This window comes from Lepidochelys kempii, chromosome 5 (genome assembly GCF_965140285.1).
Source record: "Lepidochelys kempii isolate rLepKem1 chromosome 5, rLepKem1.hap1, whole genome shotgun sequence".
NCBI lineage: Eukaryota > Metazoa > Chordata > Testudines > Cheloniidae > Lepidochelys > Lepidochelys kempii.
In genome coordinates, this window is record NC_136384.1 from 15,363,635 (window position 1) to 15,391,056 (window position 27,422).

Below are 27,422 nucleotides of genomic sequence, written 5' to 3' on the forward strand. Positions count from 1 at the left end.
GCTTGGTAAAACACTTTGGGATGAAAAGCACTAACTGATAAGATCATTTGCTATTATTAGGTCCCTAGTTTGAATCCAACCCAGGTTGGTAGTGAATGAGCATCATCTAACTACTCTTTGGTGCCATGAGTTGGTGGTCTTGGTCCAGGTCAAAGCGGATCAGCATCCTCATCATAGATCTGTAGCAGCCTTGCTGGCAAGTAGCGTTAAATAAGCCAAGAGATTACTGGGCATGGTAGGAGATTGAACTATCCTCTCATTGCTAGTGGAGATCTTTGTAGGGTGGAGCTGTAGCCTAGTAGTGGGGACCATGAGCATTTCATAGAGTCCTCAGAGGGGGTTTAGACAATCACACTTGAATATTCTACATGTAGTCAATCTTGTTCTGCTGTTGCTCAGTTTAAAGCTGCTCTCTGACTAAATAGAGCAGTGGTTTTCAAACTGTGGGTCGTGACCCAGATGTAAGGTACTGGGTTGTGGTGGCTCTGGTCAGCACCACCGACTGGGCTGTTAAAAGTCCCGACACAAGTGCTGCCCGGCTAAGACAGGCTAGTTCCTACCTGTTCTGACACCGTGCTGCGCCCCAGAAGCGGCCAGCAGCAGGTCCAGCTCCGAGGCAGCGGGCCACGAGGCTCAGCGTATTGTCCCTGCCCCGAGTGCTGTCCTCATCCCCGGCCCCACCCCAGAGCCAGCACTCCCAGCCCAGAGCCCTGACCCCCTCCCGCACCCCAACCTCCTGCCCCAGCCCTGAGCGCCCCCAAACCCAGAGCCACCTCCTTCACCCCAAAGCCCTCATCCCTGGTCCCCCCAGAGACTGCATCCCCAGCCCAGAGCCCTGACCCCCTCCCGCACCCCAACCCCCTGCCCCAGCCCTTAGTCCCCTGCCACATCCTGAACCCATTCCTGGGCCCACCCTGCAGCCCTCACCCCCGCACTCCAACCCTCTGTCCCAGCCCTGAGCCCCTCCCACACCCCAACTCCCTCATTCCCAGCTCCGTTGGGTCGCAAGCATCAACAGTTTTCTTCAACTGGGTCACCACAAAAAAAGTTTGAAACCCACTGAAACAGAGGACTCCCATTTTCCCCAGTGCTGTCAAATCTGGCACCTTTCAACAGCACAAATATTAACTTAAGAAAGATTGAAGTCTGCCATTGAGTTTGCCAAGCCGTTCAGTGAAAACTTCATGTACAGCTGAACATTTCACCAGCCTTGCCAAGTCTCATTCATTCCAGATTAATTTTAAGGCAGTTTTTAAAGTGATGATGAAGGATTAATGCAGTGTTTCAGCAGCATTTAAAATCTCTCTCTTTAAATCTTTCATTCAAATTGTCCCAGCTTGGCTATTCTGGAGTGTATTTGATTTGTGACTTGGAGCGATTCAGGGACAATAACATAATTCATTTATCTGAGAGCTTATAAGTGAATGTACAGTGCGTGGGTGGTTACAGTACCTTCCACTTTTAAGCATGATACTTGAAAGAATTCATTTGCAATGAAACCGTACCAACCTAAGACAGTGTCTGAAAAGTACCGGTCCAGCAATAGCATAACTATACGGGGAGAGGACGCTGTGCAACCACAGCTTCACACCAGCCGTAGGAACTTCCAGACCTGTGGGCTGATCGCTCGTGGCATGCAGGAGAATGAGCATGAAAGGGACACGCAGCAGTGTGATGCCAAAGTCAAGGAGCTGAGGCAGGCGTACCAGAAGCCAAGGGAGGCCAACGGTCACTCTGACGCAGTGCTGAAGACATGCCACTTCTATAAGGAGCAGCACGCCATCCTTGACGGCAACCCCACCGTTCCCAGAGGCAAAGGGTGACCAGTCGCACAGCGAGATAGCTACCCACGATGCAACGCTCTCTCTGTCGATGCAAGAGCCACGACTGTGGACGTGCTCAGCCGACACAAGGCGTGTTGTGTGGACATGCTCTACCGATGTTATTAATGCAACTTATGATAGTTGACAAAACTTAGCTCTTTAGTATAGATATGGCTTGAGATTCTGGTAAGAAGACAGCAAGGTGGGGGAGAGGTCATCTACTGAAATTGTGTGTCCAGGAGCAACAGGAAAGAATAAACACAATTTAATTCCTCATATTAAATGCAGGATTTAAATGATCTCTTATTTAGTAAAATTAACTCTAGTTCTCTGTATTGGAAACCACTGATAACGTTATAAAACTGCATGCATGTTAAGTCTAAAAAGAAAACCCAAACCCTCTGGGGCCAAGTGTTATGTGCAGTAAGTAATTACTATGCAAAACAAATACAACAGTCTGTGGTTTTTTTTTTTTTTTTTTTATTACTACATAATAAATCTTTCACACAAAAATAATGAAAAGGATCCCTCAGGTGGTACTTTACAGATCTGAAGGAAAATAGAGTATTTGTGAACGCGTCAGACTGCAGACTCCAAGACATTTGTATACCTGTATAATGCTCGGAAACTTGAAAGAATTAATCATACTAGGATGGATTTCATCCTACTGCTTCAACTTTGGATTCTGGCTCCCGCTGTTACAAACCTGCTGGCTTCATATGCACTGCATTTTAATTAACTGCACAAGAAAAGTATTGCACTGGAACAAGCATGCTTCTTGTTTACATTAGTGCAATGTCATTAAGAGGACAAACTGAAATTATTACGTGACTCCTTCATCAATTCAGTAGTCTTGTTTGACCTACCTATATCAGATTGCTGCTTTATACACCCCTGTGCTTATATAAAGTTCTTTTAAAGAAAATCAGATTTTCTCAAAGTTGACACACCAGCCAATAACCAGGAGGTCCTCGATGTCCCCAGCTACCCTGAAATCAATGGGGGTGGAGGATGCTCTTTACTTGCCAGGATCAGACTCTCAGTGCGGTTAAGTGACTTGAAGAACTGAACCAGCCAGTTAGTCTCAGAATCCACACTTCAAAGTGCACTGTTAGAATGACCATTCTAAAGGCCGTGCAGCTCTCCCGGCTCACAAACACTCTAGTCCTTTATTTAAAGGTAAAATTACAAATCACTACAGCAAACACAAAAGCCATTCATTCCCCTTTGACTTTTGTTCAGAGAGGTAAAAAACCAAACAACCCCAAAATGTAGCACAAACATACCCATATCTTCAGTCACAGTTCAATTGTTTCCCATATTTTACACTCAGAAGAGTCGCAGCTCCTGTCTTCATGTTGCCTCTTCCCAAAATGACCTCTACTTGAAAGCACTAGGAATGCTTATGCTGTGCACAGCTCTTTGTACTTACGGTTTTAATTAAATAGGGAAAGGAGTTTTTTGAAAACCCAGCAGTTCCATTTGTCCAAAAGGACTTTGCTTCCAAACAAGCAGGTTAAAAAAAAAAAAGGTACAATTCCAGCTTCTTCAGCAAAAGAAAATGAGCACAGGAAAGTCTGTTTAAAGCCATTCAGAGGATTGTGTGAGAAAGCGAATGTGCACTATCCTCTGAGTCTATAAACAGAACATGCGGGGTCAGGCAGTGAATTAAGGGATTTGCCATATATGTGTAAGCACGAACTCCCTTATCTTTATATTTTGGCATGCAGTACACTTGATTTAGTGACAGAGACTTCCACAAAGCAGCCCAAGGTGTAGCAGGAGTTTCTGTGAGCACGTGGAAGTGAACACTGTCAGGAGCTTGTCCCAGAGACAAACAGATCCTTGACATGTGGGTGGGGGAGGGGGGGAGAAGACATTCTGTTAAAATAATGTCAACCTATTTCTTTCAGTTTTCTACCTGCGGAGAGAGTATTTTAATTATTTTCACTAAGCTAGGTACACCAGGAAAGAATACTTTAAAACATTCATTTTAAAGTGTTCCACATTCTGTTAAAACCACACCTCTGCTATAATCCCTTTAGCAGCAAAAAGGGGATTTTTAACATAAAGCTTCACTAGGGATTCCCATCAGACACTGCTGAAAGTGCACAAACTGTTTACGTGACATAGCTCTACTTTTACAAACTCGAACACTCTTCTCTGGAGATTTGTTTATGTGGTCAATTTCCAGGAAAATCTTTTGTACAGAAGTACCATAATGTGAGTCTGCGAGGGACTTTCCTTTGGAAGCTAGTGATTCAAGCCCCATAAAGAGTATTAACCATCAAAAGTGTTTTGATAGCTCTTCAAAAGAAAAATCTCCCAGTTGAAAACCACCCCCCACACAGCACAGTATTCTCTCTGTCTAGAAACCTCATTTGATTAAAATGCAGCCTAGTTCAAGCAGATGACATTAATATGGATATTTTAGAGACTGTAGACATTACAATGTCACCAAAATAAATGGCCATGAGAGGAGACGTGGTACTGGTGAGATGAACAGTCCATTGTAGAAAACGATAGTGTTCAAAGACTTTGACTCAAAGAAGTCAAAGGTAATAAAAACATAAATGCCACTTCCAAATCAACTAACACCCTTGATTTTCCCATTCCCCCATTTTAGTTGTAAAAGCTATCAGTTTTCTTGGTGGTGGTAACATCACACTGCATGTCTAAGGTCTCATTTTCATTGGAGAAGCTCTAGGTTTTACGAAATAGAAATAAAAGTTTGCAACCAAGCTTGTCAGTTTCTCTCCCACACCACAATCTGCTTCCAGTGTGTCTCCTGCAGTCTGGTACCAAAATGTCAAAGTCGCACTGTACAATAGTAGCAAGCTTTATTCTCACTAAGCTTCAGGTTTAGAGGACGCAAGCTGGGAGGGGTCACATATTCACACGCAGTTTCGAGTTTCTTTGCTTGTAATAAGACAGAGCAGAGCTGGCTCTGCTGTTTGGCTTCTTCTCCCTCAGCCAGAGTCCATAGTAAAAAGCTGGATGTCCTGTGGGTTCCAGTACAGGGCCACAGCAGAATTGTACACCAGGGACCAGACATAGGGGATGAAGAACTCTTCAGGCTGCTCCTCCTCCACATACTTAAACTTCAGTTCTGGGAATTTCTACAACAAGAAAAAAGTCTGTTGAGTGAGGGTTTGCATCAATTCGTAAACCTGTAGACTGCGTAAGAGCTCAAGTAAGTGGTGATAAAAAGAGCTGTAAGGGAACTGAACCGTCAGACCTGAAAGGAAAATACACTTAACAAGGAGGTTAAAAGACCAGCAGAGTTTTCTCTTTTAAATGTATGCTATATTGACACGTGCTATATTTAGCCCTTTGCTGTTGGTTACACACCTCGCTCTGGCTGCTTCAGTAGATCTCCAGGAGTCACACACGAGATGGGCCATTAACTAACGCTAAGCAGATGGAACCTTACAAACATAAAAAGTTGCGAAAAGGAAAACCGTAAGATATAGAAGCCCCAGGTCAACACTGCTGTCCATGCACATGCAGACCTGGCTATTTCAGTCAATATAAAAATGAATTATGCTATTATGGTCCATAGGTCCTTGAGAAGAGACTCATTTTGACAGGCCCTAGGAACCTGTATGATACTTTATGATTTGTTTTCAGGAATGTTATGATAAATTGACTTATTTCTCCAATTTTTAAAGATTGTTCTATACACAGATGTCTCCAGTATAGAAGCTAGTGCTCTCCTTCCAGGAAGTGTGGTCTGAGGAAAGAAGTGTGGTTAGATTAGGGCAGCTGGGTGCCTGGACTCCTGTATATTATTCCTAGCTTTCCCAATAACTCACTTTGTGGCTTTGGGCAAGTCATTAATTTCCCGTGCCTCAGTTTCCCCATCTTTAAAGAGAGAATAGTACTAATCCATCTCACAGGGCTGCTGTGAGGCCTAATTAAATTGCTTGAAAAGCCATTTGAGCCCTTCAGATGAAATGCATTAAATATGTATTCCATTCTATTTAAGTTCTCACACTATTCCCATCTGAGAGCCTTATTACCCTGTTATCCTCACACACAGATAACTCCTTCTCCCCCAAATTACTGGCCAAACTGTATCATTTCCACAATTAGAGAAACAAGGTAGGTGAGGTAATATCTCTTATTGGACTAACTTCAGCTGGTGAGAGAGAAAGCTTTTGAGCCACACACAGCTCTTCTTCAGGTCTGGGAAAGGTACTCAGAGTCACAGTAACTGCAAGGTGGAACAGATTGTTTAGCATAAGTAGTTAGGACGCATTCTAAGGGACCATTCAAGGTAGAGTGGCCCGTTACCATCTTGCATTTAGCTGTGATGCTGAGAGTACCTTTCCTAAACTTTAAGAAGAGCTGGGTGTGGCTGGAAAGCTTGTCTCTCTCACCAACAGAAGTTGATCCAATAAAAGATATTACCTCACCCACCTTGTCTCTCTCATATTCTGGGACTGACATAGCTACAACTACACTGCACACAATCATTTCCACAATGTCTGGTGCTCTGCTGTACCATCTGCGAGTAAAACACTTTCCAGAATTAACATAGCATGGATGTGCCATGCAGCCCGTCCCCAGTTAGCCTGTGTCCACAGTCTCCAGTCTCTTTTCTCTCTTCCCTCCTCTAGTGTAATGTACAGGACAGAAAGTCAGCCCACCAGAAAGCCAGCATAGACAGTTCCTAACAAGGCACCTATTAGTTGACTATCAATAAGCACTTTTTTTTTTTTGGGGGGAAGAGATGGACCTATTTTTATATTGTGCAATTTATTCATTTTATCTACTTCTAAATGTTGCCTGTGTCAACAGCCTGGCAGGGATACAGAGAAAAGCCACATTACAGTAATCATTGGGGTAAGTAAGATAAAACATGGCTCATTTAATTGTTTATAAGGATGTGGCTAAGGCTAAGAATAAACTGCCATGGTGCAACATGATTAGAACAAGGATGACAATGGCTTAGAAGCCTCTGCCCATTAATAATGAAGGGATACCTTATCACCTTTCTCTAGCTCAGACTGTCAGTGCTTCCTCGTGTTGGCCCAAAAGACTCTTCCCATCGGAATTTCTCTCTACAGAATGGAGTTTTCTTGGCCCCTTGGCTTTCAGGTTTATTTACATTTATTCATCTTGTTTGTTTGTGCTCTAGGGAGCAACAAAAACATGGAAATTATTATTTCAGATATTTCCCTGTGTTGTCATCACTGTGAATGTAATATAGTAGTTCGATGCAAGCAGTAGCTTCCTATACTGTGAATCCAACAAGCCACAAACTAGTCTGGCCTTAGCTTGAAGCGTGTTGTATTAGGAACATTTTGTAGATGGACAGAAAAGCGAACAGCCATGCTCTTGGGCTTGTATAAGGTGTCGGGTTTAGTACATTCAAAGCAATGCCAAGCACACCTTGCTGTGCGCTGCTCTTTGTCAGTATGTGCTGACTCCCTCTTCTAGACTGGCACACGATGGCTCTGCTCACAGTGGGATCAGGATGGAGAGAGCTACAATCCTAAACGCAGTTCTAACTCGTTTGGTTCTGATCCTAGTATAGATACGCCCTAAGACAGAGGTATCTTCGGTACTTATACGGCCCCCATTACTGAGTATCTGAGAGCCCCACAGTCTTTGGTATATTTTTCTCCCCAATACCCGTTAGTTGGACAGGATTATTATCCCTATTTTACAGATGGGGAATCGAGCCACAGAGAGACTAAGGCCTGGTCACACTATATGGTTAGGTCAACGCAAGGCAGCTTACGTCAACCTAGCTGTGGATGTTTCTACACTTAAATTTCAAGCACACTGATGTAAGTGCCCTGCTACACCGACTTAATAACACCATGTCCCCGAGTGTGTAGAGTCAGGGTTGATGTAATTAGGTCGATGTAGCAACAGAGTGGACACTGCTGTTATATATGTTGACTATCACTGGCCGGCAAGAGGTGTCCTATAACGTCCCACACGGACTGCTCTGGTATTTTTGTGAACTCCACTGCCCAGGGGTCAGGTACACAGGAAGCTGCCCCTCCCCTTTAAAACTCCGTGCATTTTTGGAATTCCTTTTCCTGGTTGCCCAGTTTGACAAGCACACCTAGCAGCTCTCTCCACTGTTGAGTGCAACTGCCCAGCTGACCCTGCTGGCTATGTGCTCCAGACTCGCTGCTGCCTGGAGTAGACAGGACGTATTGGATCTCCTGGGCCTGTGGGGAGAAGACACAGCTCTGATTCAGCCATAGAAACATGGACATCTATGAGCAGATTGCTTGGGGGATGTAGGAGAAGGGCTACAACAGGCAGGGCCGTCCTTAGGCATATGCAGCTGCGTAGGGCACCATGAAATTTGGGGCACCAAATCTGCTTATCTACTTCTAAACGTTGCCTCTGTCAACAGTCTGGCAGGGATGCAGATAAAAGCCACATTACAGTAATCATTGGGGTAAGATAAAACATGGCTCATTTCATTATTTATAAGAATGTGGCTAAGGCTAAGAATAAACTGCCATGGTGCAACATGATTAGAACAAGGATGACAATAGCTTAGAAGCCTCTGCCCATTAATAATGAAGGGATACCTTATCACCTCTCTCTAGCTCAGACTGTCAGTGCTTCCTCGTGTTGGCCCAAAAGACTCTTCCCATCGGAATTTCTCACTACAGAATGGAGTTTTCTTGGCCCCTTGGCTTTCAGGTTTATTTACATTTATTCATCTTATTTGTTTGTGCTCTAGGGAGCAACAAAAACATGGAAATTATTATTTCAGATATTTCCCTGTGTTGTCATCACTGTGAATGTAATATAGTAGTTTGATGCAAGCAGTACCTTCCTATACTGTGAATCCAACAAGCCACAAACTAGTCTGGCCTTAGCTTGAAGCATACGCGGCAGCACCAGCCCCGGTGACCAGCCCTATCCCTCGGCCACTCCCCCACACGGGCTGCACCCACTGCAAGAGGCAGGGCCATCCCTAGTGGGGTGTGGGGCCCCGGACAACACCCTCTGCCCCACCTCTTACCCTTCCTCCCTGCTCTGCCCCGGCCCGCCCCCATTCCACCTCTTCTCCCAGCGACCCCACACTCATCGGCAGCGGTGGGAAGCGGAGCAACCTGGCCCAGCCTGCTCCACTCTACCAGCTCCCAGCCACGTCGCTCCGCTTCTCGCTGTTTCTTCCTATGTCCCACAGCAATCTAGCCTCCAAGGAATTGTCACGTTCCCTGCAGCTCCTCTTGCAGCTCTGCAAACGCTGCGGAATCAGGCACCGAGTGCTTGTGACGCCCATGACAATAGTGCAGACCTGTGCGGGCTCTATGCTTCTGTCATAGATGGCAGACAGTGAGAAGGGACATGCGATTTTGCAGGGATTTTGAAAAGAGGTGTGAAATACTACAGGACTCAGATGAAATTATGGGATGGAGAACACTGCCTTATGTAAAGTTGAACGCTTGCTCCCAGTCACCCCTGAACGACTTGTTTCACTCCCTTGAGGCATTGCAAAAACTTCCCAAAACACTCTGAGCTGGACGGTGGCGAGTTGCACAGTGGGATACTTACCCACGGTGCACTGCACTCTGTGTTGATACAAGTGCTCCTGGTGGATGCACACTGCCAACACAAGGAGCACACACACAAGCGATATAATAACTGCGATAGTTATATGCCGACATCACACAGGTCAACATAATTTTGTAGTGTAGACATGGCCTATGTGACTTGCTCACTCAGGAAGTCTGTGGCAGAGCAGCTTCCTCTTCAAAGCCCTCTCACAGCCTCAAACCAATCTTATTCCCTCCACCTCTTCTCCCCAACAATCTCCTCCCTTCTCTTAAATCTCCCCAATCTCATCTCCTCCTCCCAGTCTGTTCCCCTTCCCAAATCTTTTCATCTCTCATCCTCTTCTCTCCCGTCTCCCTCCTATTTCCTCCACTCATTATCTACTCTCAATGCCATCACTATGCCCCAGAAATCTCTCCTGCTTACCACATCCTTCCAGTCTGTGCTTACCCAACATTTGCTCCTTCCTTCTGCCAAGCATTCCAGACTTCTCCTTCCCAGTGTTTCCTCTCTCACTTCACTCTCTCCCTCCTTAATTCCAAATGCCCTGTTTTTCATCCATCATCCCCAACCCACACTCTCCTTGCTTAGAACTCTGCTGTGCATATTTTCATGTCTTCCCATAGATAACACTCCCTGAGCTGTCCTGGTGAACTTCACAGTAACCGGGCATCTGCCTCACATCCCCTCTTCATCCTCCCTTGATGCTCCCCTAGGTTTCCCTTCAACTACTGGCATCCCCCATTCCTCCTCATTCCTACAGTCTTCCAGGCACTTCTCTTTTCCTTTCTACCCTCAGGATTCCCTGGGAATCCCTTCACACTCCATTGGTATCCCCAATTTTCATGCCATCCTCAGTTCCCTGAAGTGTCACTCCTTCCCCACCCACTCCCAAAACCTACTGGACTCCTGCATGACCTACAACCCCCTTAAAAATCTCTTGCCCATTAGCACCCCACACTTTTCACTAAATCCCGTGTTGCCTTCCTTCTTGGCATCCAAAATCTCAAGTCTTTCTCATCTACCTTACCCCTGGCATCCTGGTATCTCGAGGATACTTCTGGTATGTTGACCTCTCATCCTAAGAATTACCTTCCTCCAAATTTCCATCCTGCTGATCCTCTGCATTCCCCCTAATTATTTCCTGATTTTGTGGTCAGTGTAGACAAGGCCAAACCATGTTCAGTTTTGCACCAGCTAGCTCAATGCTTAAAACTCATATTTAAAGCATGATTAAATTTCCTAGTGTAGACAAGTCCTTAAATAGCTGCCACCTGCCATGCCAGAGGTGGTTGTGCTTCAGGGTTGAGAATGTATGTTATTAAAGTGGTTTTGGATCCTTTGAAATGAAAGGATAAAACATAAATTATAATAAATGCTGCTACTGAGGTAAACAAAACTATATATATTATATATATATATTCCTCCCCCACAAGTCATGGCTTAAGAACTATCAACAGCAGTGCCTGAGATGTTCAGCTCTCCCTATACCACTTACTCTCAGTTGAAAGGAAAGTGTAGAATATTCCTGATGGTGTTAAATTTTTCTGCCAATAGCTGTTTTTTGTTGATTTTCTCATCAAGACTTTCTTCAGACTGATCAGTGCTGTCATTAACTGTGACTACGGTAGCAATTAAATAATCAATTTAAGGATTAGAAATTATAACCCATTGCAATCAAATTTGTCTCATTGTCATGCTGAACTTTTTTTCCTGAAAATTTTTCAGGTTTGGCTTGAAAATTTAGATGTCAATAATGAGATTTTAGATATCTATGTTTTATGTCAGCGTCTCTATGGTTTGTAGTTACGGCATGCAATTTCCGTTATGTCTTCACAAAATGAGTACAAGTAATGACAGATATGACCAGACTTTGATTAAATACCTAAGCAGTAGACACTGGATGGCTCACTGGGCTGATGATGAGATATGGAGCTTTTCACTTCTAGCTGACTAATTCAAATCCCGCCTCCGTAAGGGAAGTATAATTATCAATGGCCGTTTAGTGGACTGTGTCAAACTAATTGGTGGCCTAATGTGAAAAGGTATCCACATCATGCATAAAAGGCTATCGGAACTGACACCCTTTCTGGCAATTTCAACAAAGAGGCCAAGAAGTGAATGTGTGTGGAGACTGAGCCATCTTGTTCCTAATGGTGGCCCCTCCACAGGGCTGGCCTTACCATGAGGTGAACTGAGGCAGTTGCCTCAGGTGCCAGACTGTGGGGGGCACCACTAGGACCCAGTGTGTAGAAAATTGTGTCTGCTGCTCGTGCATCTGTATTCTCTCTGCTCTAGATGCACAGAGAGGGTGGAGTGCTGTGCTGGAGGAAGGAGGGCACAAGAGACATAACAGGCAGGCAGGAGAAAAGGTGAGATGGAATAACATAAAGCAGCAGGAGCTGCAGGGAGAGAGAGAGGAGGAGGATCCTCTTATGTACCTCTCTAGCACCCCCAGGAGCCTGGACTGATTAACACCAGCTTCTCAGGGAGCTTCCTGATTCCTGCTGCTTCCGTGAACCCACCTGAGAACAGGCAGTCAACTGAAGTAGTAGGAGCCAGTTAGGCCCTTAAGACGCTGGTATCTTCCCTCACTCAGGCCCTGTTACCAGCCTGCTTATTGTCCCCTTCAACTGAGTGTTGAGAGCCACTATAGCTGGCACAGAGCAGCAGTCATGAGTGAAAGAAGAAAACGCCCCTCTGGGGCAGCATTCAGAAAAAGAAAGCAAAGGAAGCTTTTCTACCTAAACAGGAAGGAGCTCTCCTGAGATACATAGACACAAATGTTCACGGTGAGCCTTCTGGCCCCAGGGAGGATGTGAGTGGTGAGGAGATGCCTGATCTTCCAGTTAATCAGAGTATAGGTGACCTGGCAGCTACATCCATATCTCCATCTCAAATGGATGTAACCATGCACATTCCTGAAGAAAAGTGTAGATCAGAGAAGAGTGTGGTGGAGGCGCAAGAAACAGCTGCTGCTGAGTTTAGTTCCCTACGTCTAGATGATCCAGGACTGTGGACCCACTTGAGTAGTAGTCTGAGGGACTTCCTTGTACTGCATGGGCCACAGCAAGTGAAAAACTTCATGTTCCCCAAAGACAATGAAAATAGAAGTTTCCATCCAACACATTACTGGCTTGAAATCCCCAATGGTGACAAAGTGGAGAGGCCATGGCTTATGTACTCAAAAACCCAGAAAGCAGCATACTGTTTTTGTTGCAAACTCTTCCAGTCTAATGTTCTAGCCACACCGGGTTCTACAGGAACAAAGAGTCTTGAAAAAGACTCTCAGTGCTGTGGAGAGTCCGAAAGGAAGAACTCTGTATTGAAAATGGTTGTGACCGATTGTGAATCGTAGGAAGTGTCTGTGAGCTGGATGAATTGATATATGAAAATAAGCGTCCTGTAGGTTGAGGGCTGTGAATCAGCCTCCTTGATCCAGTGAAGGAATTATTGTGCCCAGTGTGACCATCTTGAATTTTTGTATTCTCACCAATTTGTTCAGTCGGCATAGGTCTAGTATAGGTCTCCATCCCCCGGTCTTTTTCTGGGTCAGAAAGTAATGGGAGTAGAATCCTTTCCCTTGATGTTGTGTCGGCACAGGTTTCACTGCACCTCGAAGAAGGTGCACCACTTCTGCGCGAAGTAAGTGTTTGTGAAAGGGGTCCCTGAAGAGGGAAGCGGTAGGGAGAAGGGTAGGAGGGTAGGATATAAATGGGATAGAGTAACCGGACTGAACTATTTCGAGTACCCAGCGGTCCTGTGTAATCCGCTGCCAGGCATGTTGGAAACTCTGGAGGCGGTGGCCAAATGGGCAAGTAGGTGGTGGAATCAAGGAGTGGTCATGCAGACCCTCAACCAACGTTTCAAAATTGTTGTTTATTCCCCAATGGGTGGGAGGTGGTTGCTTGAGCTTGATTTTGTCTGCGCTTAGGGGGTCTAGCGTGATTTCCTAGTTATGTGGTATGGTTTGGGTTGAGGCCGATAATACTGTTGTGTGCGTGGTCTTTGGTAGGGTTGGTATAGTTGTCTCCTGGGAAGAGATGGGTGAATGCCCAGGGTGTGCAGTGTCACTCTAGAATCTTTCATGGTGTGAAGGAGTTAATCTTTTTTCTTTTGTGTTCCGTTTAATCTGGCTGAATACTGGAAAAACAAACACGGAGGCCAAGATTTCTCAGAAATGGCTATTGATTTTGCATGGTTCAGTTTCTGGATACCGAAGATGAATTACTTCAAAGGGCCTGGATTTTCAGAGGTTGGGTCCTCAGTGCTTTCTGAAAATCAGAGGCCGAGCCTAGGACACTTCAAGCTGTGCATTCAAAATCACTAATAACTTTTGAAAATCTCGTCCAGGGACAAATCAGCACCTAGTTCTTTCTCCCTAGCTCTATTCACTTGCGCTTTCTCTCAGCTGGCTAACAGCTACACCCTTCAACTAAGAGAAAGCATGTAGAATGCACACAAATTATTATTCACCTGCCCTTTTGCAATTAGTCTTTGAACTTACTGTCCTGACCTAAACAGGTCTGGGCATTCTATGCATTTGTAGGCAGCCACTACCTCATTAAGCAAAGACAATCCAATAAAGCCAAGCTAGTTTAAAACAGAAACAATCCTAAAGACATTCAGTTGCTTTGAATTTTAAAGGCTGGGGTAATGCTAGGATTTTAACTGCAGCCTTCGATCCAGACAGCAAATTTATCAGCTCAGATGAATCAACCTACCACAGTGGCCTATCTCGCTTTCTTCTGCTAGAAAAAGCAGAAGTCAGATTTAGTGGTTGGAGCAGCGGTATAACTAGACAGAGCAGGAGCTACAGACTGTCTGAGCTGTCTATCATACGACTCGATGAAAAACCACAGGAAGTCCAATGAACAGATGTAGAAATAAACTGCAATAACTTTGCTACCGCAAAAGTTCAACAACATTTTTCCTCCTGCACCTAAAGATGTGAAGGATAGTATCACGAGTAGCCGACTACCCCAGCATAGCTCCAGAGGGGCTAATGCTTATTAAAATTCAATACCTCCTCAGTACATTTAAAAAAAAATAAAGTTATGATTTAGGGCTCAATGTCATGTCAGTGGATGATCTCCATTTAGAAACAAAACGTAAGCAATGGCAGATAGAACTGGTCTACGACTGAGTAAATTGGTATAGGTGGTCTCATAATAGCCTAGGTATTGCTTTGGATGAAAAGCTGGCCCAGTCACATGGACTGGGGCAGTAACAGGGGAAGGGCAAAGTATGAAAATATGGGGTTACCTATATGACATTAGAGACACTTCTTTTTCTCAAATATTGTATATGTATATTGTTTCTAGAAAGCAACTGCAAGACATGCAGGCTCCTAAGTCATTTAGGTGCTTTTGAAAACATTAAACTAAGTCCCATTTTAAAAAGAGACTTAGGCACTTAACAGCCAAACTCCTGTTGACTTTCAGGGAGACTGAAACTCTTAAATCAGTTTGAATATGGGACATAGGTGCTTTTGAAAATTGTACCATTAGTCTCATTTAGCAGCCCTGTGGCATATTGTCAAATTACGGGCTTGATACTGCCTCTGCTAATAGGAGTGCTGTGTGGGGAGCAGCTGTGTGATCAGACTCTGCATTAGCAATTCATCAAAGTTAGCAAAAAGAATTAGCTAAAGATTCAGCATGATAGTGAAGCCTTACTGCTAATGTTATATGCATTACAATGAAAATTTATCCTTACATGGCTACTTAATGTACTGGAATGACATAATGAGGCTTATCTATTCTTACAGCATGTCAGTCCCCCACAAATATGCCAATATACAAGGTGTTAAAGATGTCATCTGCACAAGAAGACCAGCTAAACAGCCCAGAAAAACCTAGGAGCTCTTTTCCCAGACTTTATCCCAACAGTCTCAATTTATGCCAAACTAATAGCTGACCAATCAAAGTGTTGCAACAGCTGTACTTTGTACCCATTCCCTGGAATGTATAAGACGACTATGTGCTTTGGAGGTATCTGGTTTTCCATCATTTCTGGAAGGCTGTTTCTCATCTGCTGTTTTAGGCTACCAGACGATATCCCTGAAAGTGGTACTTCAGTTCTTTCTGGGGAGGCCATACTGTTCCTCTCTCTTTGGTTCCATCAGCAATATCTGCATCGCTTCTCCTTTTGCTGCTGACAGACAGCCTATCTGACGTGGTTCAGTTAAGTGTCAGTGTGGTGTCCACCACGTCTGCCTCAGAATATTTTTTTCAGATTTACAGAATAGATACCAACTATGAAAAACTCGTGTTGTGAGAGACAGAGGAAGCCACAGGAAATGTACTAGGCAAAGCAAGATTTGTAGATTTTATTCAAGGATCTCTGTGTGTGGGCTGGGTGGGGATCATCAGGGAGGGAGGGAAGCTGCAAGTGGGAAGTCTGTCTAGAGAATGAGGAAAAAAAGGGAACCTGAAGCGTGAAAAAAGGGAAGGCATGGAAAACGGCTGCATGGGTTACATTTTTTATATAGTTTAAACAATAGCATGGCCTGTACAGAAAATTAGTTTGGGAAAATGGTATTTTTGTGGGGTAACTCAATTGTCCGGGTAACCCATGCTCATCTTAAGTGAAATGACTGTAATTATGACACATATTTACTATTAGTTCTAATAAAACATGTACATTTACACAGCCCTTTACAAATCCAGGTACAACACTCCCTGCCCTGAAGAATTTACAATCTGAAGAGACAAAATGTTTCAATAAGTTTAGGTCGCTGATACGATCCTTCCTGCAGCCGCACAGGAATGGACCAAATGACGAATGACTGCTATGGCCAACTGTTCAGCTAAGTGCTGAAGAAGCAGCTACAGTCGGAATAAGGTTGACATGTTATAAGATGATAGCCCTGGAAGAGAGGTGTAAATATCCGAAGAATGGAAATCAGTGGATTGTAAAAGAAGAACCACAGTCATAAAGAGGAAGAAAAATATTTCCAGCCATTGCAAGATCTGTTTGGGTCCAAAACAGGTTTTCCAGAAGATACAAGTGAAGTCTTTATCTTGTAATGGAGAAAATACAATGGTGGTGCTGCAGGTGATAATGAATAACTTCATGACATATAAGTAACAGCGCTGAGGAAAGTTTTCCAGGCTGAAACCCTGGGACACAAGTCAGGGGACATTTTAAACCCACTGAATAAACAAGCAAGCAAACTACCGACAAAATTATATAAAAAGGTTCCAGCTTCTGACTCTGCTGGAGCATGTGATATCATTAGGCAAATATCTGATAGACTACTCAGACAGATAAGTAAAATCCTTTGGATGTTTTTGAATTTGGGGAATTAAAAACTGAAAAACAGAATAATCCCTAGACCTGTTTCTCACTGGCATTAAAATATATCGCTGCAAATCATCAGCTTTCCTACCGCACAAATGGAGATGAGCCTACTGGACAAACAGAGATAACCTTTATTGACATGAAATGGACATATATTGCTTCCTAACTAGAGATTTGCAGAGAATGCACATTTCGTAATGAGTAAATGCTACTTTTGTCAGTGATAAGGAAAAGGTAAATGAGTTTACAGCTCAAACTTCTTGCTCTTCATTCAAAACTCATACAGCTGGGTAAAGCTTTTCACAACATGAAAAAGCAGTGTGCTTGGAGAAACTATTCTGATTATAAATCTGAACTGTTTATATCACATAAGCAACCATAGATTTACTGTTAAATATACAGACAAGATGTTGATATTTGTAACTTGATCAAGAGTACAAAAATATGGCTCCTGGTTTACAAACCCTGCAAATCTTATTCAGGCACGACCCAGACTAAAGTCAGGAAGAGCTGTGTCTGAGTGAGACTATAGAATCAGGCCCTCAGATGTGCCCGTTCGTCCGTCAACATAGCCACGGCATCTCAGACTCAGACTTGTAGACTTTAAGGTCAGAAGGGACCATCACGATAATCCAGTCTGACCTCTTGCATGTTGCAGGCCACAGAACCTTACTCCTGTAATAGATACCCATAACCTCTGGCTGAGTTACTGAAGTCCTCAAATCATGATTTAAACTCTTCAAGTTACAGAGACTATACCATTTACACTAGTTTAAACCTGCAAGTGACATGGGTGGATTAACTACGCTGATGGGAGAAGCTCTCCTGTTGCCACAGTACTGTCTTCATCTGCTACAGTCTTTTAAGTGTAGACCTGCCCTAAGGGTGAAACCCTGGCCCTATTGAAGTCACCAAGCAGGATTTCACCTTAAGTCACTCCCATCCTTCAAGTGTTTTAATGTGTTCTAGTTACATTAAGTGAATTCCAGGAAGTTAACTTTATAACCAGAGGACCTGTGTGTTCTGCAGAATACACAGGAAGCAGAGTCCTTTCATAACTTTACTTTTCTGAGTAGAAATGTGTTTTAAGACCGCCCTGATCAAGACGTAGGGTGGAGTGAAGTTTTGGAATAGCCTTCCAAGGGAACCAGTGGGGGCAAAAGACCTATCTGGCTTTAAGATTAAACTCGGTAAGTTTACGGAGGAGATGGTATGATGGGATAACATGATTTTGGCAATTAATTGATCTTTAAATATTCATGGTAAATAGGCCCAATGGCCTGGGATGGGATGTTAGATGGGGCGGGATCTGAGTTACTACAGAGAATTCTTTCCTGGGTGTCTGGCTGGTGAATCTTGCCCATATGCTCAGGGTTCAGCTGATCGCCATATTTGGGGTTGGGAAGGAATTTTCCTCCAGGGCAGATTGGAAGAGGCCCTGGAGGTTTTTCGCCTTCCTCTGTAGCATGGGGCATGGGTCACTTGCTGGAGGATTCTCTGCTCCTTGAAGTCTTTAAACCATGATTTGAGGACTTCAATAGCTTAGACATAGGTGAGAGGTTTATCGCAGGAGTGGGTGGGTGAGATTCTGTGGCCTGCATTGTGCAAGAGGTCAGACTAGATGATCATAATGGTCCCTTCTGACCTTAATATCTATGAATCTGTAATAGGAATTAAAATGGAAGCCAAATAATGTAATACAGACTAGAAATTACTGTGTTTTTACGTGGTTCAAAACTAATCTTGTATCTTTAAAAAAAAGTGATTTCTAAGACTTTCATCTCTGGCTTTGGTAAATGGATCATGTTTAAAACGTGCTCCCTTTCAAATATGCTACATCTAAACTCAAAACAAAGAAATCGACTTAAGGAAATCAAGAATCCCAAATGCACAAATCAGGCTGGGTAAAGAGGGGAAAAACTCCTCAAAGGTGTAGACCTGGAATACCAACAGGATTTGTTCTGAATCCAAATTGCAACTAGATCATACTGCCAGAGATAGGAAATAAAAAAAAATCATCTATGTGTAACCCACACACCTCCTGGGTGTGGTGTTCTGCCCCATCTAGTGGCACGGAGACCACTTAGAGAGACAGATAAAAGGAGTCTGCTCTACAGCCTTAGGTAACAGCCAAATGGCTTTTAGCTCATGCTGTAGAGGCTCATGCACTAAACTCCAGAGGTCCCCAGTTTGATCCCGCCCCAATGACTGGGGTCTGTTGGTGCTACACGTGGGCTTATATAAAGTGGGACTGGGGTTCCTGAGCACAGTGGATCAACACTGTTATTAGTAGCACAGGTGTTTCTGTAACTGTAGTTCAAAGCTAAGAGTGCCCTCAGATCCATAGTTTCACCTGTGCAGTGCAATGGCTGCTAAAACAAAACAAAAGGAATATTGGATAGTTCAGGATTTCCCAGAGGTTTCCAGGGTCTTATACAGATATATTTCTGCTTGGTTTTAGTATTTAGTGAAAGGAGCACATTTATAGAGGAGCATGTCAGAGATAATAAGATTGGCTTGGAATCCAAGAACTTACCTATATAAATCAGGGCAAAAATCTTTTGTAGATTAGATTTTCACACAGTAGATTTTCTATTGCGTATTCTGTGTTTGTAGCTTGCTTTGACATTAATGGGAATTTGACTTGGTGAATGAGTGCAGAATACACAACACAGATCTGCACATTTAGGGGCTTCCTTGGGACTCAAGATTCCTGGTTTCAATTCCCAGTTTCACAGCAAACTTCCTGTGTAACCTTGGGCAAGTCACTTGGTGTGTCTCTCTGCCACAGTTCCAATCTGTAATATGGAGACAAGAGGACTTTCCTACCTCAGACGAGTGTTGTGAGGATAATTGCATTAAAGATTATGAGGCACTTAGATACAATATGATGACAGGAGCCATATAGACAGAAAGTGCAATGCCAACATGCAACAAATGTCCAATATAACAGATGAAAAAATGGGCTGGGACCATATTGCAACACTGATACCACATTCAATCCTAAGGGACTTGAGCATCCTGTATAAATTAAGGTAGATTTTTGACATAATTTTATGGCTATTAAAGCAAGTGAACATCTTTCCCCTTTAACGACAATCTAAAAAGGCACAAAGCTGCAACAGAAATGTGATCTCTCCCTCCCCAGGCCAGCAGGAGGTGTGGAAGTTAGCACTTAGCATCTGGGGAGAAGCGGGGGGGGGGGGGGGAAGGGGGGAGGAGGCACAACATATCAGCTCAAAACTACTCTCTTGGTCAATGAAGGGAGTGGTGATGGCTTTCTTGGGGGAGTTGCATCCAGCCCAAACAAATTACCTATTGGTACATAGGAAGAAAAAGCCAATCCTGTCCAAGCCTTGTACAACAACATGAACTTTGAAGTTGGTGTCTCTACAAATGATGACAGTTTATAAACAGGTAAATGCTCTTTGAAGGTTGCAACTGACACCACAAAGGAAAGGGTTAAAACAACTCTTGTGCGGGTGCTTTCATTTTGTCCTAAGTTTAATGTTTTAATCTTAGTGTGGTTACTACTACTGAGCTCAGTTTCTGGGTCTGTCCTCCTGACTGCTGGGTGTGAGGACAGAGCACCCGTGGGTTTTTTGGAAAATGAGCCCTGCACTGGGTCTCCCTGCAGCAGTCTCTCTTGCTGATCTAGGAATGGCCCCAATGGACTGTGAAGGAAGTACCAGCCAATTAAGCCCTGTCTAGACTACAAATACAGCCATGCTTTGGTAATGAGTGCATGAAACTCATCTGGCCTGGAAACAGGACTGAATCGTGTCTCCACAGCAGCTTTCCACAACACACCCATGTGTCAACTGTGTCTACATCTGCACTTACACCAGCCACACTGTGTATCAGTGCATTCTGAGGATAGTGTTCCTGGAGGACATGTGCACAGAATGGCACCCGCAATATACAGAACTATAAATGCTGGCCTATATCAGTAGAGTACTATGGATAAAATTACAGCCCTGTCTTCATTCTGTACCTCATAAAATATGCATTTTTACAATATTACAATCAATGACAAAGATATTCCAATTGTCTTGTCGGAAACAACAGCATGCCAACTATCTTCTCAAAAGTTAATCACTGCTTTTATCTCTTGTTAAGCAGATTTGTTAAAAATCTTAGCTATGAAAAATTAAACTGTCTTGAAAAAGAATTGCAAAAAGTTTTAAAGGGGTCTCTAAATGTAAAACACACACAACAAGGTTCTGAGAGCAAGAAACAACTGAATAATGAATTCACTCATTATATTTAGTTGTTTATTCAGAGACGAGGATCTAGTGCAATGTCCTGTACATAAATTTTATAGTCATCCACACGTTAGTGAAAATATAGGAAATAAACTTCATATAAAGAGAGCTACTGTACTTTTATCTTCAAAGTCACAACAGCAAAGTGATGATGCTTTCACTGCTATTTTGATTTTGAAAGATGACTGGTATAAAACAGAAGGAATGTTGTTTACTAGGGAAATATTTTGTGCTAGAGATACCATCTTCTAATCTTGCTCCACCTATGTTAACATACACGCCCCATATCTAGTGCTCCCCATAACAAGAGTGATGCTCTTGTACAAGAGCAATATCAGATAAAAACCCTCATTACAAGCTGACCTACCCTCTTCTCTCCTCCTCCCAGATACTGTAATCTACCAACTGCGCAAATAAAATTCAGACTGAACCAGGGAGTTCTGATCAGCAGTATAAAATAATCATACTGTATGTTTATTTCATTCCGTAGCAACAAAAGAAACAATTAAGCTTCAAGAACAAGACCAGCATTTTATGTTTAAGCAATAAGCCAGAACAGGGCATGCATTACTGCTCCTGACACGTGATTCAGATGTGCTGGGAGGTAGGAATGCAAATTCTGATCTGGCTCATTATTGGAGCATTATTCACAAACATGGCAATTTGGAGCATGATTGTGTTTTCAAATTCTTTTTCTAGGTACTGTTACGGCTGTAGTAGTTTTCACTAGGGAGGAAACGAGAGGAAATTTTTGTTGTCCTTGTATGAAATTGTGTCTTTTTTGTTTATCATAAAGAAGAGTCACTGATCACCTGTGAAACCTCTGGTGTTTCTTCCCCCTATTTCTGATTGGTGCCTGTAATGAAACAGAAGGGGGAAAGGGATTTGGGAGTAAAAACTACACTTTAGATAACACAGTTAAGGAGGTTTTTTTGAAAGTTACCATTTAAATTGCAGCAAGGGAGGTTTAGGTTGGATATTAGGAAAAACTTTCTGTCAGAGTGGTTAAGCACTGGAATAAATTGCCTAGGGAGGTTGCGGAATCTCCATCTGTGAAGATTTTTTAAGAGCAGGTTAGACAAACACCTGTCAAGGATGGTCTAGAAAATACTTAGTCCTGCCTTGAGTGCAGGGGACTGCACTAGATGACCTCTTGAGGTCCCTTCCAGCCCTATGATTTTTTCTGAGACTTTCCCATTATCCCAGGATTTAGTTATGGAGGCTTCCCGTTTCACCCACAGAGGCAGGGAATAAAGTGGTCATCAAACTCCAGGGACTCAGTAGATGAGCTTCCCGAAAAATAAAGTGTAGGAGGTTAAAACAGAGTTTTGCAATTTTTTCTTTTTAGCTGTGTAAAAGTTGTAATGCTCCCAAGTCCTAGAGGGTGGCAAGAGGAGGAGCACAGTGATTCAGTTTGCATAGTTTTCTAGTGACGAGGTCCCAGATGTGCTTTCACTGGAAGTTGGTGTAAAGCTATAACAGTATCCACAAGGTTCAATCAGCCAAACGACATTGCTTTGGGCAACTATCTCTGATGTCACTCCATCCAGGTCCAAAACCCCCACTAATCTTGGTTTCACACAGTGAGTGGAGAAATATAATCTCTGTCCCCACCCCACCATGCCAGAGCCAAGTTGAACAAGTTCTCCATTTGTCTTTTTATTGCTGACTTTTACAGCCGATTTACTTCTGCATCAGAGGGCTCCGTGCAGCTCATTTTGTAGTTTTACTTTTACATAGTAGTAGCCCACAGAGATGAAGACAGAACTGATATCCTCTTCCCCCACCCCCACCCCCTAAGTATGTCGCCTGCATGGCGTGCCAAGCCTGCAACATCCTCCCCCTTAAAAAAAAAAACGTGTCTAGGAGAAAGCAGTGGTGTATATTTCTGAAGGAAGAAGTTCTTTTTGATTTTCTACATTTTAATCTGAAGGAGCCAGACCTGTAAATATTACAAAATGATAACAATTACTTAAGAACAGAGACAGACTTACTGTCACCAACTGTTAACTTTCTGATCAGGGCAGCCTAGGAAGTGGACCCTTATCTGTCTTAAGTTCAGGACATGCTGACTAACATCCCTGTTCAGTCTGCAGACCTTTGGCTCTGTAATCTTTGTGAACTGGAAAATGTACACAATGACTGACATACTCCCTTCTGAACTAGAGGCTCAGCAAACAGAGAACCGTGCTCTGAGATAAGCAGGGCCCCCCCACTAAAATGTAAGAAATCAAATTAATTTGTATTCAGAAGAAATATACAGAAGTGTAATGACAGCAAAGCCTCTCCAACTTTACTACACAGTGGAAAAGAGACTTTGGGTGAGAGAGTAAACCAGAGCGCGAGAGACAGACAGACAGTGAGAAATATGCATTAGCTTAGGGTGGAGGGCACTTATACTTGTCTGTGTTTGGGTGACTGCATCATTTGTGAATAGCAGAGTATAGGAGGGTCTTGAGTTGGTGACTGGGTCACTCTTATAAGTGAATTGCTCTCCATTGTATCGCCCCATACTTAGTGGTTTATATAGTGGAAGCTTATAGGGAAGCTATTTTTTTATTGACACAATAGCCTTGCTCTAAGTGAAGGTTTCACTGGAAACAGAAAGGCTCTTTTCACATTGTAATAATACATGGGAACAATTTGGGCCTTCTATTTTGCTTCACTGTGGATGGAATTTCTCTATATCCACTCACCCTAAGTGAGTTCAGAGTCCACATGTCCCCTATCCTATAGATGTTATATCTATGGCCTGAGAGAAGTGGTTCATAGGATGCTGTCCCCTACTGTAGCTGATTTTTAAAGGGCAGTTTTGGTAAAAGAATTACGGTGGCCTTTTATTACTCCACAAATCTGCTCTCTGTGGTATGCAAGTCACATCTGCAACCTTACTGACAACTAGTTTTTGCTGCTGTTAGCACTGAAGAACAGAGCTGTGCAAACCCTAAGGAGAGACAAGGTGGGTGAGATAGTATCTTTTAATGGACCAACTTTTGTTGTCCCTCTCACCAACAGAAGTTGGTCCAATAAAAGATACTACCTCTCCCACCTTGGCTCTCTAATATCCTGGGACTGACACGGTGCCAAACATTGCAAACAAACCGTAATGAGATCAGTTAGTGAGGAGTTCATGAACAGTACCCAGTTGTTTGGTCCACAGGGCTTGGGACTATATCAGCCACCAGGGTTTCGCACGTCTCACCTTGAGTAAGAGATCGAATTTGAGGGCTGGGTTCCCTCTCCACTTGCCCTATTCTTTGGCCAGGAGATTGCCTACCTTGGTTTTTGAGTATGCCACTTGACTGTACCTTCCAGCAGTCTCTTCAGTGAAATGAGCCCCATTATCCTACCCATAAAAGTGGCTCTGTAGAGAAGTAGTCTGCACCTCACTGCAACTAGACTTGGGAAACATTCACTCTGCAGCATCTGGATCTTTGCTGAGCTGGAAGAGACACAGCATGTCTTAGCTTAAACTCTTGCTGTGGCACGTGAACTCCCATAGATTCTCTAGCAGGCGTGTTAGTAGGAATTTGGGGATACATCCATTGAAATTCATAGTGTTTCCCTGCTTACTCCACCAGTAGAAGTTTGATGGATTGTGGAATGCAGCAGCTGTCATCCCTAAAAACAATTAGACTGCCACCTGACTCGAGGGCAGAGGGACAGAAACTGGCTAATTGGGCCATCAGAATCCACAGAGTTTGTTGGGACAAGGGAGAAGTGTGTGAACATGACCAAGGACCTCAGCTCCTGTTTGCAAACCTGCACCACGGGCTGCCGCTTCAAACGTATGGACCTTAAACACAGGCTAAATTCACATGGATTCAAAGTTCACTAAAACCACTTCACCCAGCTCGACTGCATAGCTAGAGGAGAGCTATGGAGCACTAAACAAACTGCCCCTAAATTCTAATTGCAGAATCTTTATTACAAATGCTGGAATAGTTGAAAAAGTGAACCTCATAGCTGGCTTAGAAAAAAAAAAGTCAACAAAAACAATCTTTCTCAAAAAGAACAAAATCAGCTTGATAAAAGCATTTGCAACTTGTACTGAAAGTTATTATAGAATTTAACCCATGGATTGGAATGCAGTTGAAGCAACTATCAGTCAACAAAGTACATTTGTTCCTTATTTTCATTTTTGGGTGGTTACTGTAAATATTCTAAAATTTATCTCTACTTCAGCATTCAGAGGAAAGATATTTGTATTGTTCTTAGTGGTTAAACATAAACCAAAACTGCAACAAAAGTTGTAGTCTTGCCTAGAAATCATAAGCCATATCTCAACTTTATTTTAGGCTTCCTAATTTAAACATAAACACTACAGTGAAAATTTGTCTAATCTCAGAAAAAGTCTTATCTTCTACTCCATTACCTAGCCCATCTGTCAGTCCAGGCAGCTCTGTTCCATACATTATATTCTTCCATGTGCCACATGTTACTGGAAGTTTAATTTAAAAATGTCATAGCAGGAGAGTTAGTGAATGGCAGTTAAGGTTGCGTGATGGTTTCCATTCTAACCTTGTATTCAGTTGCTTGTAACTGTGAGTTTTGCAGTTTCTGGGCTACAGCTTTCCAGACTTGGCCTCAGCCCAGTTATTAATATTATATTTTGAAGTCTGGAAAAAAGTGATTTTTAAACACAAGACTGAAAAGAAAACACTGACTTTATTATAATAAAATACAATAATGTAAATTATTATTAAAAATGAGACTCTTTTGAAAAGCTCTCCAACCCGAAAAGCTGAGGGTAAAAAGCTAACACATGGTAAGGAGGTAGCCCTCAATGAAAGAAAATGCCTTTGAGTATTCTTGTGAAATTTTCCTTTGATTTGACCTGAGTTACAAGTCCTTTGGAAATAACATGTCATGCCTCCGCAGTGCATTTGACACAGGGCTTTTCACTACACTAATAGTGTGTGTAGCTAAGGGAGGCTGCACAGTGCATGGTGAACTAGTTTAGCTAGATAGAGAAAAGTGTCATGAGGAGAAGGGATCTATGGGAGACGTCAACTTCTTCAACTGTGTGGCTCCTAAGATTTGTAAGAGAGGGGCTCTTCCCCACAGTGCTTGTAAGGGACAGGGCGTTCTGGGCTTGTTTAGACTGACAGTTTTGGATTATTGACAATTTGTTGCAAAGCCAGAGCAGCTTTGAAGTCCTGGATATTAGAGACAATTCTTTTATGCGCTCTTAAAAATGTTTGAATCATCCTTAAAAATAAACACGGCTTAAATGACACGGGGGTTAAATGGCCTGCAAAGTCAGAGCAATTTTGTGAATACCTGGGAGTTTGTTCATGCTCCATTTTCCTGTTTGAACAAAGTCCTCTAACCTCGAATCATTTATCTTAGTGTTTTCTTTTGTCCTGTATCTTACAGTATTCTTTTTGTTTTCGCATCAGTTTCTTTAAGTCAATGCCTAACCAAAGCAACATATCTAATAGAACCGGTGCCAGATAACCAAGAGACACTAAATTGCAATGGGCCACACAGCATGCTATGCTTTGTGTGTAGTATGTCAGGTCTTTTGCTTGTCACTTCATTTCTATGAAGTCAGACCTTCCTATCTTTCTGAAGCGTTGAAGGAACTTTTAGGGCCCTCTTAAACTAGTAGGTTGTTTTTTTTAAACTGCATAGACAAATTGATGCCAGACAAGGTAGACTGACTTACCAGCTATGCCATCCCAAGGCCTGCCTAGAAAATCAGTTTTTCTATTGCCGTACTCATTTCCAGCTGATCCCGTTGTGGCACTTCATACTACAATGAGAAGTCTAGTCTAGACTGTAGCTTGTGTAAAGAGAGAAAGAGAAACATTTGCTTTATTTCTCTTGGTCATTCAAACTCCCTTTAATGATGGGAATTCGTATTTAATGGGCTGCCCTCTCCTCCACAAGGTTTTCAAAACATCTAATTGTAAGGTCGGGTCGCACATTCATCATGCCAGCTTAAAAACAAACACAGAGCCTTGGCTTTTGCTAGGACTGTTCAATCAGTGGCTGTTCTTCAATAGGGAGGAAAACAAACCTTTGTAGGTGGAAATATGAAAACACCCCCCCATCCTGACAATGTCCCTGACAATGTCCCTGAAAGTCCTGTGGATCAAGCCTTCCCTCCACATCCCCTCACTTTACACCCCCGCAGTGCAGCCACCTTCTTTATGGATAAGAACTGGGCGAAGAGTCCCTCTGGAGCCAGTCAATGACACTCAACCGAAGGAGTCATAAGACACTGAACCCTCCCTTCTCAAGGCTAAGTCTGCTACCTTTTGATTGAAGGAGGGAGAACCGATGAAATGGCTCTTCCAGTGGCAGAACAACTATTGCTAGGCTCACCACAGAATAAGTTATGCATTATTCATTATTATTACTATTTACATAATCAAGTTTTGATACATGGAAATTTTCATGATATTGATTTTGCATTTGTATAGCACCCCTGACATTTGAGAACATAAACCAAATGTTAACTGCCTAGTGGTGAGGAGATAAG

General features: G+C 43.0%; 1 protein-coding gene across 4 annotated transcripts in view; it reads right to left on the minus strand.

The window, feature by feature from the left end:
- Window positions 1-2,304: 2,304 nt before the first annotated feature.
- DYM (dymeclin) overlaps window positions 2,305-27,422 on the minus strand; it is a 389,895-nt gene continuing 364,777 nt past the window's right edge. For all 4 annotated transcript variants that reach the window (XM_073343514.2, XM_073343512.2, XM_073343513.2 and 1 more), the window contains one exon: window positions 2,305-4,942. In XM_073343514.2, coding sequence (XP_073199615.1) covers window positions 4,793-4,942 — 150 coding nt within the window. In that variant the 3' untranslated portion in view covers window positions 2,305-4,792. The remainder of the gene's footprint in view (window positions 4,943-27,422) is intronic.